General features: G+C 41.2%; 1 protein-coding gene across 1 annotated transcript in view; it reads right to left on the bottom strand.

The window, feature by feature from the left end:
• Positions 1-21102, bottom strand: part of ZRANB3 (zinc finger RANBP2-type containing 3) — a 281276-nt gene that overhangs the window by 13251 nt on the left and 246923 nt on the right. Inside the window, exons 13-17 of the mRNA XM_029934667.1 lie at positions 11638-12004; positions 8766-8963; positions 4825-4916; positions 1685-1786; positions 381-523 (exon numbers count right to left, since the gene is read on the bottom strand). Of these exons, the coding sequence (XP_029790527.1) occupies positions 381-523; positions 1685-1786; positions 4825-4916; positions 8766-8963; positions 11638-12004 (902 nt within the window). The remainder of the gene's footprint in view (positions 1-380; positions 524-1684; positions 1787-4824; positions 4917-8765; positions 8964-11637; positions 12005-21102) is intronic.

The following is a 21102-nucleotide window of genomic DNA, read 5'->3' as shown; positions in this document are numbered from 1 at the left end:
GGTGGCATGTCAAACGGAACTAGCTTCCTTGCCACATGGCACCCAGACCCGTGCCCTCTCCCACCAGGGAGATGTCTTCCTGTTACAGTGTCCAAGGCCTGGCAGGTGGCAGGACACGTGGGCCTGTGACTCCGGCCTCTCTCCTGATGAGCGGGACTCATGGTGACCAAGACCTGGCCAACCTGATCTCTTCTAGCGATGTGATCAAATTCACAAAATATCTAGTTATGTTGCTATAAAATAAGCAACTGTTTTATGTTTAATTTTCTCTTAACTCATCAGGATTTCATGAGTGGTTACATAAAATGTATCAGATCCCCTGTACAAGTAACCATGACAAAATAATAAAATCCAAAATAAAGAAGAAAGACAACTCATACCTTTTAGTACTATTTGGCTTGGTTTGTTGCTTTGTGATCTCCTCCAAAGCAAGAATTGGGCTACAGAACAGCAGCCCGCTTCTCCTGATTATCTTTTGCTTCATGGCAGTTAGACTGCTCCATTCTCGAACAAACCTCAAAATCTGGTGGAAAATGAGATCATGAAAAAATCTAATGGCTCACCAGGCATCTTCCTTTGAAAGTAAAGCCACTTATCACATCAGAAAACCGATGCTTTGTTATATCCCCCATTTAAATAGGCTTCTGAATGTCACAGTTTAAGGCTTTCTTCAGATTGATGCCATCTTCCTTCTTTATTGTAAAGTATCGACGGCCAGTTCTCTTTCAATCCAAAGACACATTTCAGGATGCCCCAGCATCTGTCCTTAAAGCACATAGGGACCAATGGCAATAATGTGCCCAGTGCGACCGAGAGGGGCCTGGCTCTCAGAAGCACACCCCGAGCAGTGGGTGCGGCAGAGCTGTGGCAGGGAGCAGGGGTCTTACAGCGCTGGCTGGTTTCCGGGCAACATCCGAGAACTACCTGGTTACCCTCTGCCTAAGTTATCACAGCAAAACAGCCATCAATAAATCTGGGACATTTTTACCAGGGTCACTATTAATCGTACTGTAGTCACTTATATGGAACTGGCCATTTCTTGGGAATCTGAGAATCAGGATGAAGTGGTACCAAAGAAAACAACTCACGGCTACCTTTTCCTTTAAGACAAGCGCCACTGACCCACGGGCAATGTTTGATTTCTGCCCAAAAGGCAAAAACAATCACTATTTTCTCATAAAAAGCGGTACACTGCATGCTGTCAGCCCCTGCACGTGCTGAAGCTTCAAGAGCAGAGGATAAATCGGCCACAGATCCGAATTAAGGACTCCCGAGCAGGTGCTTGGCCTACAGCAGTATGCTGGTGCTTGCGACGAAGCAGGAGTCACCCACCATGGCACCAGCCCTGCTCTCAGAATTTGTCACTGTTAGAACTTGACTGTCAGAGATAAATGAGGACTCTGTCAGATACAGATACAGGGCTGCTCATCCTGTGAAGGAGATCCAACAATGTGAGGACGACTCTCTCCACAGAAACAGCAACCCTGGTGTGATCACTCACCCAGGAAACAGATTTCACGGTTCCTCTTAGCACCAAGGCTATCAGTGGCAGTGCCTGGACCGATGAATATGTGTCCAGTGACCTGACTCTGCAGGCCACAAGGTGCTTTCATGAAACTCAGAACGGCCTTACACAGTACTCAACACACTTTAACTTAAAACACATGCAGAGGACTGTTCTTACCAGGGAGCGGTTGTGTTTCAGCTGAAAGCTTGCTGGTAAATCTTCCCAAAGGTCTAATTTTATATCCAAAGGAATGAAGTTACAGTTCATCTGGTTTCCGTCCTGATTACAGATTAGGAAGGCATGATTAATCTACTTTGTCTAGAGGCACTCCTGAAGATTCTAAAAGTAAAGAATTATATGACAGCACAATATCCCCTGTCCCCTGAATGATAACCTGGGGTGCTGCATTCTAACAAGGCTCCCCCATCCACAGCCCCACGCAAGCGCGATGAGTGGAGAGAGTGCCAGGCTCTCCGGTGCCCTCCGAATGCCTCCACCGCTTTCTCTCGAAGGGCAAAAATACCACGGAGAGTGGGCTTAGTCAGTTACACATGAGGTTTAAACAGGAGTATTTCTTTTAAAAAGGGGGAAAAACCCCTCTGCATATGAAAATCTATTGTATCAACATCAGCTCGACTCCTCTTCAATTCTCAGCTAAAAAGAAAGTTACAGCTTCCACAATCACTTTGGAAAAAAACACACAAAAAGTACTTAACACATGGATTCAAAGTTTAGACATGTAATGGTTACTCTGAACTCTGAATCAGACTTGGGGTTCTGGCTGAAGCCAACAGCTCTTTAGAGGGATACTGTTACTGACACACAGGATGCTAAACAGCTGCTTCTGATCTTCCTTTTAAGGGGAGTGCTTTTAGGCAGTGCACTGGGGTTTTTATCCAGATCCCTACCTCCAGATTCACCTCAGCTCACCTTACAGCCGTGAGAAGACCTGTTAATGTTCCCTCTGTTTCACATCTCATGTTTAGAGATGACTTGAATAAATTTTATGTTAAAGGGGCATGCAGGTATTTTTGCGCAGTCATAAATATGCACTCAAAATTATTAAGAGATGTCAAAAAAAGGTGAGGAGGCCCATGTGACACCGGAAGGTGCTGGAGCCGGAATATAGGTCAGTGAGGCTGTTATTCCAGGACTTTGCAGCTTCTCCTCTGTCTCCACCCAAAGAGTGGAAAACGTTGACCAGATGATCCAGGATGCAAGTTTCCACTGCACAGAGTAGAAAGCTTAAGGAGGTTAAGTGCTTCTGAATTCCTGGGTTGTGTCTGCTTTTGATTTCCTAAGCTTCAGTCCCCTCTGGGGACCAGTTCTGTGTTACCCCTGTGTGATGGTCTGAGAAGCATGACTGGAGCCCTCCCCACACTGGGGCGAAGGGGCCCAGGCCCTCAGACTTGTCTCCAGATGAGCAGAGGATGCTAGGTGCTCCCTCCACACTCAGAAGGTCCACGTGGTGGATGGGGTCCAGGCCTTGAAGAGGAGCCCTGGTCTCTCTTGGCTGTGGTCCCACGATGGAGGCTGCACGGGGCTTCTGGCATTCACGCTCCTAGTCAGCTCCTGGTAGTCTAGCAATCCCTTCTAGTTATTAATTAGCACCAGAGATGATTACATGGCCGCCACCATCTCTGTATCTACTTGGTTTAGTATAAAACCTGTAACCTAAGTTATCTTGACAAAGGCAGTTTTTCAATAGGCTGGCCCATGAGTTGAAAAAGGTACAAATACTATTTTATTATACTTATAATTGTAATAGTTAGAAATACTGTAGACCAAAAGGAAGTATTCATAATCTCAGCAAGTTTTTCCTCAAATACTCACACTAGTTTACCTAAGCCAAAGATCCTCACTGAGATCACTTCAGGGGACCCACAAAGGCAAAGTGTTTTCATTAAGAACACTAAACCAGTATTTGCCCTTTTCACCCTCATTCTGTCAGAAATGCATGGTGACGTTTCCCAGGGAGAGGCAGAGATGAGAGACCCTAGAGAAACTGCTTAAAAGGTAAAACAATGCCAACTCTCCTCACTAAATGTTATCTTTGTTTCAGAAAACATAATGATGTCTCACAAAAATAAGTTATTGACAAGAATATCAATGATGGGTTTATTGTTATGGCCCTTAATTAATAAATATTTTAAGTGTTTCCACCTTAATTTCAAATGTAGTAAATATCAATGGATATAACCCACACAACAAAAGCTCATTGGGGTTCTCAACAACTTTTAAAAAGTACAACGAGGTCCTAAGACTGAAAAGCTTGAGTACCACCAACCTACGTCATGGCATGCATCAGAGCAATCATGTTTTAAAGCTTCCTAGAATCTACTCAACATAGGCAGGCAGAGTCCCGCTTCTGCAAAGGTGCTGCTGCTGGTACTAATGATCCATTAAGGAGAGAACTTTGTCTTATTTGAAGTACGGTTGACACACAGCGTTACGTCAATTTCAGGTGTACAACATGGTGGTTTGACAAGTCTATAAATCATGCTGTGCTCACCCCAAGTGCAGCGAGCGTCTGTCACTACACAGCACTCTCACTACGGTGACACTGGCTACATTCCCTGTGCTGCAGCTTTCATCCCCGTGGCTTACTCATTCCACAGCAGGAGGCCTGTCCCTCCCCCTCCCTTCACCCACTGCCCACCCTCCATCCCTCTCCCCTCTGGCAACCACCAGTTTGTTTTCTGATTTATGGGTTTGTTTCTGCTTTCTTTGTTCATTTGTTTTTTAAGATTCCACACCTAAGTGAAATCATGTGGTATTTGTCTTTCTCTGACTTGTTTCACTTAGTATTACATACTCTAGGTCCATCCATGGTGTTGCAAATGGCAAGATCTCATTCTTTTTCATGGCTGCATAGTGTAGCCATTGTGCAGATGTGGTGCGCACACATGCGTGTTGTGTGTGTGTATATACCAAATCTAGGAGCTAACTCTTACTGAGAGCAGTAAGTGATTTACAGGAATTAGCTCATGTTACTCTTGTAACAACTCCTTTCCATGATTTTCAGTTGAAGAAAGTGAAGCATAGAGTAGTTAAGTAATGTAACTTACTTTAAGATTCCACACTCAGTAACCAATGTGAATTGAGGCAGTTTGGCCCCAAAGTCTCTGCTCTTAACTACCATGCTGTTTTGCCTCTCACTGTCTTTAGATTTAACAAAGAAATTTTAGAATTAGCTTTAAGGAGGAAAAGAACTAGATGCCTATCTCATTGTTAATAAAAGTAAATATCTCCACTGACACATGAAAAAAAGGAAGCTTTCTGTACATTTTAAGCTGTAGAATCTGCGTGATGCTTACCTTGGTATAGAGGTGAATCCGGTCAGTATTCCTACTTGCACAGAACATTAAGGTATCATACACTGGCAAATTGTCTGGAATCTTCAACAGTTCTAATAAAGAAGATAAAAAAGAACCTGAAGGCTTACCTCCTCTCTATCCAAAATAGCTTATTTTTATCTTTTTGTGGGTTAGAAAGATAGAAGAGCTATATAAAATATATAATCATATTTCACAAAGGACATGTGTCTGAATTGATATAAGACTACCATGGTAGGCCATCTAAGACCATATTGGCCTATGTGGGAACCAGTTGCTTTGGACTTTTGCTAATGATCCCACAAGAAAAAAACAAACTTGGAATTAGCTGAGAAGACAGGAGTTAGGTATGAGGGAGAAATTCCTGCCACCAAGAGTTGTTACCAATCTGGAGGGAGTCTAAAATCTAGACATTTTGTTAGAGGGGTTCAGGAGATGAAAGGAGCACCGTCTTGGTTTGGCAGCGATGCCGCTCTGTGAGAGACCACCTGAATGCTGGATTCCCTACAGCCTGGTGCCCACGCTCACAAAAGGAGACAGATGTGAACAGGCTCTTTTTCTGATCTTTCATTATCATTTCTGATTCTCACTGACAAATTCTGTGGGGGAGATAGGGTTATCAAAGTGGATCTAAATATTAATTATATTTAAGACTTATCAAGTCCTTACAATTGTGCCAGCATTGTTCTAAGTATATATATTAACACCTCTCAGAAATAAGTAGTGCATTTTACAGAGGAGAAAACTGAGGCACATTAGCTTGCCCAAGGTCACGCCACCAGTAAGAAGACTTAAGGCCAGTCACGTGGCTGCAGAGCCTGTGCCCTTAACCTCTGCCACTGTTCCTAAATGACTTTTATTATTATTTTTAAAAAATTTCCCTCAATGACTCTTTAAAGTGTTTCCCCAGATCTGGAGGTCTATGCTTTGTCATTCTACTTGGCAATGTCATAATATTTTAATTTTTCTATTCAAAGCACTGGCCACTTTACAAACTTGGAGTATTCTTGTATTTCATGAATTCAAAAATGTCCATTTTTCTCACAAGTGAACACCTCTGAAACTGGCATGCTGACAGGCAGTAAGCATGGCATTTTACAATCATTGCTGGCCAGGTGGCAGTTGTGAGGTAGCAGGCACACTCCGAGCACGCAGGGGCTTGGTCGTGACTACAGTGGTGTTGTTACTTTAACACCATGCTCGAATCAAGTGCTTTGTTGTTACCACATGAGTTGAGCTTAATTACCTCTAAAAGGTCTTCAAAATGCTTCACTCTGATCTGGTATTGAAATGAGAAGCTATCATGTATACCAAACAATTTTTGGATATAAAGTGGAGAGCATAAATTTGATATTTAAAGAAGTAAATATGTATCACTGGAGAAACAGCCATTGTTTTTTATATTCTTGCAAAGGAATAAGGCAGTGCTTCAGGGGACCTGCTCTCTCACATCTGGATACAATGATGCAAAAGGCCCGTCTATCACATGCCAAGAACAGTAGAAGAAGGCAGGAAAAACTGCCACCTCCCTTAGGGCAAATGAAAGAAACAGAAAAGCAACAGAGGGTGCTATGACCTGGTCTGGGCTGTCATTAAGGGATTAAGTCATGGTTTAACTTTCAGATTTTCTTTCTTAATGTACATAAGATAAATGCAATGTATAATCACTGTCTTCAGATCTTTTTTAAACATTTTTTTTAATGTTTTATTTATTTTTGTTACAGAGAGAGACAGAGCATGAAAGGGGGAGGGGCAGAGAGAGAAGGAGACACAGAACAGGAAGCAGGCTCCAGGCTCTGCGCTAGCTGTCAGCACAGAGCTCTATTCGGGACTCGAACCCACGAACGTGAGATCTGACCTGAGCCAAAGTCGGAGGCTTAACCGACTGAGCCACCCAGGAGCCCCACTGTCTTCAGATCTTTTGAAGAACCATGGTTAATGCATTCATGTTCAAAGATCAGAAGTCATTCTTTGTAAAAAGCATTACAGGACTGATTCCAAATCAGCTGATATTCTTGGTAGCTAGTGGCTACATGGGGGGATGTATTTCTCTTTTCACTGTTTCCCTGAAATGTAATTTAATGGTTTGAGACGACAGAGGACACATCTTGTGAAGACCCAGCCATCCTTCGAGACCCCTGGAATTCCAGTTAGAACAAAACCACAGTCCCTGCAAAGCACATACCACTCCAGTGCTAAGAGTTTATGTGGATAGAATAAACACTTCAACATCTGTCTCTCTTCTGTTTGTTTTTCATGGAAATCCATGTTAGCGGGGAGAAATGAAGCACATCACTTGTATGAAGTTCTCAGCCCAGTGATCTGATAAGTCAAAAAAAAAAAAAGGGGAAGGGGGGCAGGTGTGGGGAATAAGCTGGCATTGTCTGGAGTGGATGAGGCCATGGAATTTTCACTGGCAGAATAGAATTTCCAAAGGTCTCGTGATTTCTGAAAAGTATGTGTAAGTGGAGCTAACATATGCCTTCATCAAAGGACCAATTTACAACGAACAAGCTGGAATTTCCCTGCCACAGATGAAGAGACTCAAGGCCCGGGAGTTGATGACAATTGCCAGTTGTTTGTTCTGGGTCTGCTGGTTAGACCAGCAAGCCCCAGGCTGTCCTACAACAAGAACAAGTTCTGCACTTGAGGCATTGTCGGAGCAGGAAGGAGACCAGAGTTATGAACGAAATGCCCACCTCAGACTACACCTAAAGACTGTTAAAATTAACACACCGAAATGGGGGGGGGGGGCATTTCAAGATATTCTTTGAGAAGATCCTGAGGAATCAGAGGGAAGGAGGGCTGAGGGAAGGAGGAGAAGCCCTGAGCTCAGAAGTTCTTAAATGAATATTTCATTTTAAAGCTATGAATCTGACTCTGAATTAGCAACTGGTTTAGAAGAAAAAGTTCAACTGTCCATTCACAACAGTTTTGGGGTTGTTATAGTGAGAACCTCAATCTGTGGGCTACTATCCTCACTAATTGATTAACAAAATAACCCCACGGGTGCCTAAGTGTCTCAGTTGGTTAATCATCTGACTCCTGATTTTGGCTCAGGTCCTGATCTCACGTTTCATGAGATTGAGGCCTGTGTTGGGCTTGCACTGGGCACAGGGCCTACTTGGGATTCTCTCTCTCCCTCTCTCTCTGCCCCTCTCCCACTCAGGCTTTCCCTGTCTCTCTCAAAATAAATAAACAACAATAACAACAAAACTCAATAAAAATGTTCTTACTAAAAACATGTAAAAATAAATAAATAAATAAATAGAAAAGAACCCCAAAGTACTCACAAACTCTGGCCAGCCACCCCATAAAGATAGTGATGTCTGACATACGAGCTGGTAAGTGCCAACCATCACAGCTCTATGTAATGAATGGAATCAACGAAAAAGTAAATAAATCCAAACACTACATGGCTGGCTCCAAGTGTAGTCATGATTAATGCTGTCTTGACATTATGTACCTTAAAAACATTTTCTTAAAAAAACCCCATTACCTTCCATTTAAAATATACCAATTAACTGCCATTTAAAAGAAATTCATGTGCAAATGATTAGTATCTGTCAAGTGCCTTTTAATAATCTGTCCATCTTTACTGTTTTGTTCAAAAGAGCCTCCTAAATATCAGAAACACTGCCTCCCACGTGGAGGGGCCTGGCGTGGATGAGGCTGGGGCACAGGCCAGGGACAGCATGGGAAGTGACAGGTCGGCTCTGCTCTCTGTGTCATATCTGAGTGCCCACAGCTCTATTCCTCCAGCCATTTGCTGTTTCAGGGTGTGGTTCCAAATGGTTGTATTTTTAATATAAATGGGAATACAAGAACCCTACAGCATGGTAGTAGTCACAAATCTACTAAAAGTCTTCTCCATCTAAGTGCAGGGTTCTCATCTGGACACTGGAAATGGAAACGAGACTTACCATCACCTGGCTGGGGTGGGAGTCCATCTTCTCTCTCAATTTTTGCTATTTCTTCCTTGTTCTCAGCCAATGGTTTAGGTTCTGAGGGGGTAAGACCTTGTTTTGCACAGTCAGAACTAGTTCCAGCTTTGCTGGAGGTGTCTTTCTGAGGATCACTTTTCCTGTTTTCATTTGTATCCTGGGTATTGCCGAGGTTATCTGTTTGTAGAATTATGAAAATCAAACAATTTACACATAAATTTAAATAAAACTATTACTTACTCTAAGACCAGTTTTTAAAAAGTCACAGCTAGGTCTTATAAAAAGAAAGAAAGTGAACAATGCTTATTATCTGGAGACATTTATTGGGAGTCACTAAACACCACATATGACTCTCTGTGCTGGACAGGCAGTGAGGAATGAGGTATGTCCTTGCTTCCTGGAGATTCCATTCCAAGTGCCCGAGATAGAAATGGAAGCCAGTGAAGGTTCTAGGCAAAGGAATATAATCAACCGGGTTTTTAAAGGGTCACTCTGGCTGCTATGTACTGAAGGGCCACGGGGAGTCTAGCAGGAATGCCACTGAGGTCTGGGAGAGAAAATGGTGGCTTCTAGAAGGATGGTAGCAATAAAGAAAAAGTGGCCAGAATCAAGATACGCTTTAGAAGTTATGCCAGCAAAACCTGGCAGTGTTGGAGGAGAGAGAAGAATCAAGGATGCTGCATCATGTAAGGACAATGAGGGAAGAGAAGATTTAGGTGTTGGGAGTGGTGGCGGTGAATCAAGAATTCCATCTTGGACATATTCACCGTGAAGAACCCATCAGTCCCCCAGGTGGAGATGTTGCATAGGCATGTGTACAAGCTGCAGTTCAAGTGAGAGACAGAAGCATAGGTCTAGGAGCTATAAAATGTCAAGTATAAGCTATGGATGTTAAAAACAAAGCACAAGAGGGGCATCTGGCTGGCTCAGTAGAGTATGGGACTCTACATCTGAGGGTTGTGTGTTCAAGCCCCATGTTGGGCACAGGGATTACGTAAAAAAAAAAAAGAAAAGAAAAAAAGCACAAGAGAAGTGTTACATATTGACAAATATTAGTGTTCAATATATACCATTACCAAATTTACCAAATGTAATGGAGCATGCATTAGCAACCTTTATAGGACTGTAATTTCCTAATATTGCTCCTTTAGTGTTTTGGATTCTACCATTTTCTTAAAGCATTGTATTAAAATAAGTACATGAATTCAGGGCACCTGGGTGGCACAGGTGGTTAAGTATCCCACTTAGCTCATAATCTCATGGTTCATGAGCTGGAGCCCTGCATCAGGCTCTGCACTCTCTTTCCCTTTCTCTCTCTGCCCTGTGGGGGATGCTCTCGCTCTCTCCCTTTCTCTCTGTCCCTTGCTCATCGGTCTCTCAAAAAAAATTTACATGAATTAGAATTCTGCCTTTTGATACTTTTAGGGATACTTCCAAATCAAGGTTAGAAATTGTTATGCCAAGTTCAGTAATACTAGCCTGTTAACTTAGAATATGTACTTCTGTTTAATCAAACTTTAACAGTCACAGAAGGAGTTTTGTTTTTCTTTAGGTTGTTTGAGAGTTCTTAAGTTACGGGTCTTGAAACTTTCACTGTTGCCCTTGGTATCACAAAGAAAAATCAGAATATAAAAACCTATTAAACTGTGATTTTCATGGCTAAATCACTCAACTTATACTTAATGTGAACTGACACTATTCTGTAGTCATGAGATACTTACTTTATTTTTACGGCCTAGAGTAGTTGGAAATTGAATGAGATAATGCAAATTGTGAGAGATATTATATGGAATAAGCTTGTGGTTCCTATTTAGTTCACAGACAACAGGTGTCGATATTACAAATATAACCACCCAGATGGCAGACTTGTCATTTTTGTAGGAACACCAAGAATTGAAAGAGGAAAGACTCAGCTACTGATTACATTTTCTTTCAGATTAAAACTAAGACTCAGAAAAGCAAGAAAGGCAGGCGGGACCTGCAGTGCTGCCCGAGTCTCAGCTGACTCTTGGTGAATGTCACTTCTCTAAAAAATTCACCTATGATGGGACAGGAGATGTGTTCAATGATCACAGCTGATAAAACGACTCCTGTCAGTTTCTAAAGCTGTCAACTTTGCATTTTGAGTTACCATGAACTTGGTCTCTAACACTGGAAACATAAGAAATACCACTGATCTTTTTTCTTAAGACAACCTCAGTATTAATAATCATTTCAAAACAAAACATCAGAAAAAGGCATATCATGCTATAAAACATACTCTGAGGTATATTTATAATTTCTACTTTTAAAATAGCAGACTTTGGAAAATAATAAACTCATAAAACCTATAACATTCGTTCTTAAAAGAAGATCTGTAGAGGAATTTTTATGATTTGTCATGCAAGAAACAGGACACCATATATACGGTACTAGGCAAAGAAGCTACCCTGGATTATTTTGCTCTTTAAACAAAAACAAACTATAATTTCTTTTAAAACAAGGATTATCTACAGGAGAAAGAAAACAGCAGGTCTATGACTACAGGCATATTTGCTGCCATAGCAACTGAGCTTCTATTCCTGCCCGCTGAATTCACATCCTGCAGGCATTAATGAGAAATGTCCATTTGTGCCAAATTAATGCCATGTCACAGACGCTCCGGATATACATTTTTGACAGAACTGGGAGTTTTGCACATTCCACAAGGGGATCAATTCAGTCTTCACTGGATAAAGTTCTTACTCCAACTTAAAGGCTGAAGTCAGTGCCAAGTCCTACTAACCCCTGACCCAGCAGTAGCCTCTGCAAACACTGATCCTGTGAAGACGACACCACCAGCCCCCTCCAGGGCCACACTCCATCTACTCACCAGCACCACCTCGAGGATTCTCACACATTTCACAATATGGTAACACGGAGTTATTGATGTAGGTGCAGAGGCCACACTGCCAGCCCCTTCCAGGAAGGGGTGGGGTAGTTTGCCTGGGCCAGGACGGCTTCTCCTCTGGGGCACTGTGGCGGCCATTGTCGGCAATCCACTTCCATCTTTTAGCTTCAGGTTCACAATTGCTTTCATAATCAATGATAGGTCTTGTGGCTATTTTTCCAGGGTTTGCTGGCACGACAGTCTTTTTCTCCTGGAATATCCCAGCTTCATCGCAGGAGGTCACCAACTGCCTTTTCTTAGGTTTTGGTGAAAAGAATGATCGAATATCATGCTGTTTTTCCTTTTCAAACTGGGAAAAACAAACAGCAAATTAAGAAGCAATCTAATATGTTCTTCCTAAATGAAAGAGCTTAACAACTATTTTCAGTAACCATATTCCTTTATCTTTTGAATTCCTTGTTGAAAATGAATTCAATTATGCTCTGACTCTTCATATACACATATATGCAGAATATCATTAACACATCTATATACTTTCTGTGTCTAATTTTTTGTTAGAACTTACAATGTGTCAAGCACTTAACATATATTAACTCATTTAATCCTCAGGCCAGCTCTGTGGGACAGGTACCAACAGTCTTCCTACATTTTAGATGAGGACACCAAAGCTTTAGAGATGTTAGGTAACGTGGCTATGGAATTTATGTAATAAAATTATACTTCAGTAAACTATGCTCTAGAGGGATGTCAGGGAATGGAGAACTGTGTATTTAAATATTTTAAGTCAGTCAAGAATCTACAAAAATGTTCCCATAACCAAGCTACAAATACAGTGTTCATAAATAATGTTTTTCATATTAAAGTGTTTTCTTGACTAGGGAGCACTTTTTTTCCAAATAGAATTAAAGCTATTTATTAGAACTGCTTCTTTAATAGACACATCTTGATAATTATCTTGTTTTCAATAAATATATTTCTCTTTTCTAAGAAAAGCTCCATATTATCTTCTGTTTTTAATCTTCTTTCCACGTGTAAATCTAAACCTCCACATTACAGAAAGTAGGATACATATCACCACAACTGACTGGCTGCAGGAAAGGAAAATTAAAGGAGTCTGTTTTAGAGAATTCCAGCGGAGGTACCACAGTGGACACACACTGCATTTCCAGAGACGGCCACACCAACTCTTCTCTCTGACATGCTCTTCTCACAGTGTGACACTGACACCCACCTGTAGAGGTGGGATGTGTGTTCCTCTCCCTTGAACCTGGGTGGGCCTTTGTAACTATCCTGATCAACAAAATACAGTGAAAGTGACAGTGTGTGTGACTTCGATGGCTTCCACTTGGTTGCTGAATCTCGCTCTCTAAGTCTTGGGTTGCTTGTGTTTGGAGCGTAGCCACCATGTTGTGGGGAAGCCCAGGCCACGTGGAGAAACCACGCGTGGATGTTCAAGTTGACAACTCCACCCAAGCCGCTAGGTTACGGACATCATCAACTGCCAGACATGTGAGTGAATGAGCCTTGAGGTGTTTCCAGATCTCAGACTTGGGGTCTTCCATTAAAGGCTCCAGTTATCGTGGAGCAGAGGCACATCATCTCCATATGGGTAGGTTGAATTCCTCACCCACAGAAACCATAATAAATAATATGTGACTATTTGAAGAATAGTTTGAGGACAAAGTGTTGTTTGAAGACACTAAGTTTTGAGGTAATTTGTTATGCAGCAATAGATGAACACTGAAAGACACTACAGGTAATGATAGCAAAATACCATATACTGTAAAGATGTTTTACAGAATAAACTTTACCTGCACTTAGCAATGCTGCATAAGAAAGCTAGATATAGTAGATCCATAGAAAGAAGGACTAGTGGTTAAGGGGGAAAGGGAGATGGGAGTCATGGTAAATGGTTAGAGTATCTGGCTGAGGGGATTTAAACTCCTGAAAATAGTGATGACAATTGCACAAAACTGCCAATGTAATACCAGCATTCAACTGCACACTTTAAAGTGGTCAAAATGCCAAGATTTGGGATTATATATTTACAAATATAATCACACATTTTTGTCATTTTTCTGGTTCTCCAGAAAGAAGTCCTCCAATCTCCTGCCTGAAGGTTACAAACTGGCTACCAGTAATCCCGGGGCAGATTAGGAGAAGGGTGCTAAGGATGCCATCATTACTTAAGGAGTCTTATTATGCTTGTTTTCAATTTACTGTCTCACCCCCCTCCCCTTCAAGTGACTCTCTTCCCATATACATTTGGAGATACATCTTTTTTAACATTTTATTTTTAAGTAATCTCTAATCCCAACATGGGCATGGACTCACAACCCCAAGATCAAGAGTTGCACGGTCCACCGACTGAGCCAACTAGGCATCCTTGAAATATATTTGTTAAGAGAAGCAAACAAAACAGTTAAATAAGTAAAATATACAGTAACAGGCCACTGTCACTTACATGGAATAATGTTTGGATAATATCTTTCATCCTATTCTACCTTATAAGGAATTTGTTTCTTTAAAAGCATTTTAAAGTCTCCATCTTCCCACAAAGAACCAAACCAAAATTGTTTTAGATTTGCTTATAAAAAAGCAACACTCTCAACAATACAAAATAAAAACCTAAGAAATCTTTCAAAAAAAAAAAAAAGAATTCTCAGGGCCTTAAAATATCAGCTTTTATAGTAGATCTCTTTAATTAAGATAGCTAATTAAGCTGTTTTTTTTAAAGAACCTCTTTTACTATTTAAGTAATGCTTAATTTTAGAATTAACATTTGAGAAATTCTCGTTATGTGCCAGAGGCAAGTCACAGCAAAGGTTAGCGGTGAATGACAGACACTGACGGCTGCCTCTGCCGCACAAGGGCAGGACCAGGAGTGATCAGTGTCCGTGGTATTTGGAAAGCCCAGGGGCTCGAGTAATAACAAATTGAGACCTGAGCACAAAAAACCCAAAAAAGGGTTAAAGGGAATCATTTTACACAGTTTTGGGAACTGAAGGATCACGAAGAGCATAATCTTAGAAAAATGAGAGGGCAAGATTAATTAGTGGCAATGACTTGAGTTACTGTTATGATGGCTACATTGGACAATGTGAACATGGTCATAAGTAGTGAACTTGCAAATTAGTGCCGTGGCCACAGGGTTGCCAGAAGCTATCAGACCTAACAGAAATAAAGGCTTCTACTGAGATAATCAATTACAAGCCCGATCTGTATTATCAGCTATGTTTTCTGAAGGCCACCTCCGAGCAAGGCGCCAGGAGGGTGGTTGATGAGTTTTCTCTGAGGCTTAGCAGCTGGGAGTGACGGAAACACAGGTGGGAAGGTCTCTCTGACACATCCTAACGATAATCACACGTGTTGGATGGAAACAGAAGGGCTGCAGGTTTACTGAACAGGAGTTCTTGAGACCCAGGCGCTTTTCAGGCCTCCTGTGAGCCTGAGAAACCCCTGAAATGATCTATAAAATGTTGTCTGTATTGTGTGTACATTTTGGGAGAGCACTTCTTGCTTTCGCCATGGTTTCAGAGGGATGATTCAGGACCCAACAAAGACTGAGCGCCACTGGACTAGAGTAAAACACCTGCATGCGCACCTGTGATTTGAGCAGCTCCGTTTCTCTCCCTCATTGTCCAGAAGTAAAGACAGATTGAAAGTTCATATGTGAGCGTACAAAAAGGTGGAGAATTAACTTTTTTTAAGGAGAAACAAAGAAATACATTCCCCTAAATACTGAGAATCCTCTAGCTTCTCTCAATCATTTGTACCTATTGAGTATTAATACCAAAACAGGGTAACTTCAGTGCAGGCATGAAAGGTGCTCCGTTGGTTCATCTGTCATGGAAACTAGACTCTGAGCACCTTCCTACAGGAGAGCAAAGGACAGGGAGTGCCCACACGGCCAGAGAGACGGAAGCGACAGATGAGGTGAGCAGAGGACAGGGCAGGGGCTGTGACGACTGGGAGGTGCAGGAGACACTAGTGTGCAGGCAGGACACACAGGTCCAAGGTCAGGTCGGTCAGTCCAAGCAAAACACACTTTCCTTGATGGTTTGGGACAGGGATATATCACCATTAGCTCCGCATGGAGACTCTAGCAGGTTCTTGGGACATGTTGAGATTAAAGACGTGACCATTAGTCCTTTTTAAATTAATTTTTTATAAAATGAGTGTGGATACACCAATGAAAGCATCTGACAAAAAGGCAGTAAAAAAAATTGTAAACAAAATGCTTCCTAAATCATGTTTTCTAAAAATATTAGATTTATTAATAATAAAACTCCTTGCAGGAGCAAGCTTTACTGTTATTACCAGAACAGACCAGAATCTTTAAACTGTAACAGCTACACTGATAGTTAAATACTCAGTATGCATACTGTTCTGCCAAGCCTGTATTTGAAGAGTGACTGGCCTTATTAATGTTATCAGCATTTCTCAGTGGTGAAGATAAGCAGAAGACAGGAAGACAAAATATTTTTTTATGGCTTAGGAAAGCTTTTTTACTTAAATAGCACAATTATGCTAAAAAGGTTTTTTTTTTAAGTTTATTTATTTTGAGAGAAAAAGCGTGTGCATGAGTTGGGGAGGGACAGAGAGAGAGAGAGAGAGAGACAGAGAGAGAGAGAGACAGAGAGAGAGAGAGAGAGAGAGAATCCCTCTCATTCAGCTCAGAGCCCAATGCAGGGCTCAATCCCACGACTGTGAGATCATGACCTGAGCCAAAACCAAGAGTCCGATACTTAACTGACTGAGCCACCCAGGTGCCCCAAGCTGAAAAATTTTGTCTTTTCTGATTACATTCTTGCATTTAGAAGAGACATTATACTAGCAAATTACTGACAAATATCCTAATTCATCATCACTGTTTGTCCTTGTAAAGAAATAACTATGTTAAGTGACCCTTTTAATATGTGATAAATAAAGAAGTAAAATGTAGGTGTTTGAAGGAGGAGGAATGATCTAAACTTAGAGTAATTTTTATCACAAGGCTTTGGGAAAAATATACTTAAGCCAACATTCCCATGTCCTAAGATGTGAAAAATATAAGAATGTATTCCTCTCTTCGATTATATAGCTGACACTCAGTTACTGTGTTCCCGTCTTTTGTTCAATCTTGCTTTTGAAAAAAATAAAACATTGCTTTCAGTGCTGGGAATAAAAACTATAAAATGCTTAAGGTGGAAAAATGTGTGTTTTTATCTGAAAGGTTCAGGGACTTAATATATTTGCTCTGTTTTGCACCATGGTAAACTAATGCTTTTAGAGACAAATTTCTTGGCCATGATGATAGGATTAAAAGTTATTAGAAATGAAGACAAGGAAAAGGAAATCTCGTAAAACTCATTGATACAAATGGGTGATGGCCCCGCACAGCCTGTGATTGGTGAGCAGAGCTGGAATGAAGGCATCGCTGGGACATTTGCAAACAAGCCAGAGGACACACAAGGGCAAGAGTACAGGTTTAATCATCTTTAAGGAAAAAAAAGAATTTCAGTTCTCCTAAAAGTGGACTTTTTCGAATTTTGTAAAATGTCCACTCTCATGTAGCTAACTAAAATGTTAATAGGGATCCACTCTTAGGTACAATGTTTTTCTCTGTGGGCATAAAGAAAACACAGCAAACGAAATAAAATAACACTAGTTTTAAAAGAACAACGTGGTAAAAAAAGAAAATATTATATTTATCAAATGTAGTGCAGGGACACCTGGGTGGCTCAGTTGGTTCAGCATCCAACTTCAGCTCAGCTCAAGATTTCATGGTTTGTGAGTTTGAACCCTGCATCGGGCTCTGTGCTGACAGCTCAGAGCCTGCTTCTGATCTTCTGTCTGCCCCCGCCCCTCCCCCGCTGGTGCTCGCTCATCACTCTCTCTTGAAATAAATAAACTTAAAAACAATTATAAAGCAAAACACTGCATAATGCACAGAGCTCTAGAATGGAACTGGAATGTCACCTAGTCCCACACCTCTGGTCATGACATCTCCCCTTCCTCCTCCTGCACAAGCTGCTATTAGGCAGAATTTCTCCCAGGTCCTACTAGGCTGGCCCTACCTCTGACATGTCAGGAATTTTTCTTTTCCCATTACCACTACTACTGTTAGGAGTTCAGGGTGGTATCTAGTGCCCCAAATTCCATCTGGGAATCCCTGACAAAGCAGCCTTAAAAAACATTAAAAAACATTTTTTTTAATTGAGAGAGAGAGAGAGAGAGAGAGAGAGAGAGAGAGAGAGGGAGGGAGAGGGAGAGGGAGAGTGTGAGCAGAGTAGGAGCAGACAGAGAGAGAGGGAATCCCAACAGGCTCTGCACTGTCAGCATAGAGCCTGACCTGGAGCTTGAACTCATGAACTGTGAGATCATGACCTGAGCTGAAATCACAAGCCAGCCACTTAACCAACTGAGCCACTCAGGAGCCCCCAAAGCAGCCTTTTATAAAGTAATAGCCCTAAGAATAAAAAGAAACTGGCTTTATTAATAGGCCTATACGTGTCTACTAATAAAAGTAAAATTTTGGTAAAAGATATATTAAAGAAACCAGCTAAAACCCAAAGCCATCGTGGGACTTCCTACTTCTCAGCTCAAATCTAGCCTGTAGGGCCTGCCAGGGCAAGGTGCTTTCACTCTGCTTACAGACACAAGTGCAGGAGAGGCACGCCTCTGGGGAGGAAAGTACTCCTTATCCTTCAACTGTGGCCCAGTCAAGTTCTTGGGCTCTGAAAAATTCTCTCTCAGGGACAGGAGGAGAAAGCACGGGACAGAGTAGAGACAGAGTAGAGTACCACGGCTTCAAATGGGATGGGAGGGATGGCAGACATAATCCTTTCCCCATCGACCACTGCCTTCAAGAACCTCTGTCCCTTCTCCCTCCCATTCATTTCCCACATTGCTACCAGTATCATCTTATGAAAACAGAAATCTGATCAGGTCATTCATCTGCTCAAAAGCCTTGGATGACATCTTTCCAGGATAAATCCAACTTCTAGGGACGCCTGGGTGGCTCAGTCAGTTAACTGTCCGGCTTCAGCTCAGGTCACGATCTCACGGTTTGTGGGTTCAAGCCCTGCGTCAGGCTCTGTGCTGATAGCTCAGAGCCTGAAGCCTGCTTCAGATTCTGTAACTCTCTCTCTCTGACCTTCCCCTGCTCACATTGTCTCTCTCTGTGTCTCAAAAATAATAAAAAAACAAACAAAAATAAATAAATGGAATCCAACTTCTAGGCAGTACCCGGGTAGGCTCTTCTCCATCTGATCGGGGCCAGAGTTTTGAGGTCTTCCCCATTTGAATCCCTATGCTCACACATTCACGTGGGATTCTCATTCCCAGAACAAGTGGTAACTGTGCTTTGGGGCACGCGCTAGGTGCTCCCTGGGGCTGGCTGAGCTAGGACCCACCCGCTTTGAACTCACCCTTTATAAGTCAGCTCAGGTGCTTCCAACGGGAAACCTTCCCACATGCCCACAGTAGTCGTTTATTCTGACCTGTGATCCCAGAGCCTGGTTTATGTATATCTATTTTGACATATATTGTATCTCATTAAAATGATTTTATAACAATCATCTCTCCCAATTAAAGAGCAAGCTCCAAAGGAATGTTCGCAGTTTTCCTTATCTTTGCACCTAGCATGTAATATTTTAAAACTAACTGCTTTATTGAGATATAATCTATTTATATACCATAAAATTCACTCTTTTCAAGTGTTCAATTCAGTGACATTTGGAGTATTTCAGAATTATACAACCATCACCACTGCTTAATTGTAAAACATTTTCATCATCTTCAAAAAGAAACTGCATACCAATTAAGCAGTCATTTCCTATCTCTCCCCCCTCCAACGCCCTGGCAATCACTAATCTACTTTATTTCTCTATGGATTTGCCTATTGGGGCCAATTCATACAAATGGAACCACACAATGTAGCCTTTTGTGTCTGGCTTCTTTCATTTAGCATAAGGTTTTCAGGATTCCTCTATGTTGTAGCATGTATGAGAACTTCATTCCTGTTTATGGCTGAATAATATTCCATTGTATAAATATACCACATTTGGTTTATTCATTCATCAGTTGATGGATATTTGGACTATGACATTCATGTACAAGTTTTTATATGGACATATGTTTTGAATTTCTTTGAAAGTGAACCTGTTGGATTATATGGTAATTCTATGTTTAACACTGTAAGGCACTGCCAGACTATTCTGCAAAATGGGTGTACCAATTTACATTCCTGCCAGCAACGTATGAGTGTTCCAAGTTCTCTACATCTTTGCCTCTTGTCTGTTTTTCATTTTAGACATCCTAGTGGGTATAGTGGTATCTAATTGTAGTTTTATAACCTTAGTAAATATTCATATAATGGATAGTCTTTAAATGCTCTGTACATAGTACATGTCACATAAACACTGACTAAACCAAACTGAAGTGTTTCAATGCTCTATTCATTCCATAAATAACTGAGGGTCCACAGTGTGCTAGCTCTAATGCATCTGCTATAATTTGGCAAGGTCATGAAGGTAGACTGTGGAAAAGAAAGGCCTGGGTTCAAATCCCTCATCTGTCACTTATTGACTGTATAAACTTGGGCAGATTATTTAACCTTTCTGAGCTTTAGTGGGGCATGGTAGTAGTATCTACCTTGTGGTATAGCTATGAAGGTAAAATAAGATGATGTGTTTTAAGGGCCTAGCACAGTGGCTACATGGAATAGCCACTTGATGCATGTTAATTACTAGTACTGAGTGAATTGTTATTACTGAGTGGACTGAAGTATTAAAGACAAACAAAGCAAAATGCCTAATAATAGCACTATGTCATGTAGGCCATAATGGAGCTATTTATATGTCTCTGTCCGTAACAATGAGGTCACCCTCTTGTCCTTATTATTAGGCTATTATACAGACTAATTATATACTGTTTACACAGTGGTTTGAGTTCTAAAATACATATAAATGAATAGTCTAATTTAAGATGTGTTAGCTTTAAGAAACTAATCGCATATTCAGAAACAAGAGATTTTGGCTAAGAAAAACTTAGACTTCATGAAAGTCACAGCTCCTACAGGCAACATTATTTTGCTGTTACCCTTTTCTCAGCTAGTCAGTATGTGGGAAACAATATTATTTTTCATTTGTATGAGACAATTCCTTATTGCACTCCTTAGCCCACAACAGAACAAACATTTCATACGATGTTAGCTCTTAATAAAAAATGCAAGGTTTGTTTTTGAATTTTGAGGACATATTTTTAAATTTCATAGTTGGGCCAGAGAGCTTTCCTTCCAACTACACACATTTTTTTTTTCAGCAGACCAGCAACCATCCTACATATTTAAATGCAAGGGTTTGAAATAGAAATCTGCTTTGGGTTAAGGGTGTTTGGGAAGGCCTTGAGGTCAGCAGACCAGGAGGCTGGAGGATGGTTTTGATAAAAAAAAAAAAAAAAGGC

This window comes from Suricata suricatta, chromosome 3, assembly GCF_006229205.1.
Source record: "Suricata suricatta isolate VVHF042 chromosome 3, meerkat_22Aug2017_6uvM2_HiC, whole genome shotgun sequence".
NCBI classification, from domain to species: domain Eukaryota; kingdom Metazoa; phylum Chordata; class Mammalia; order Carnivora; family Herpestidae; genus Suricata; species Suricata suricatta.
This window is presented reverse-complemented; position numbering and strand designations above follow the sequence as displayed.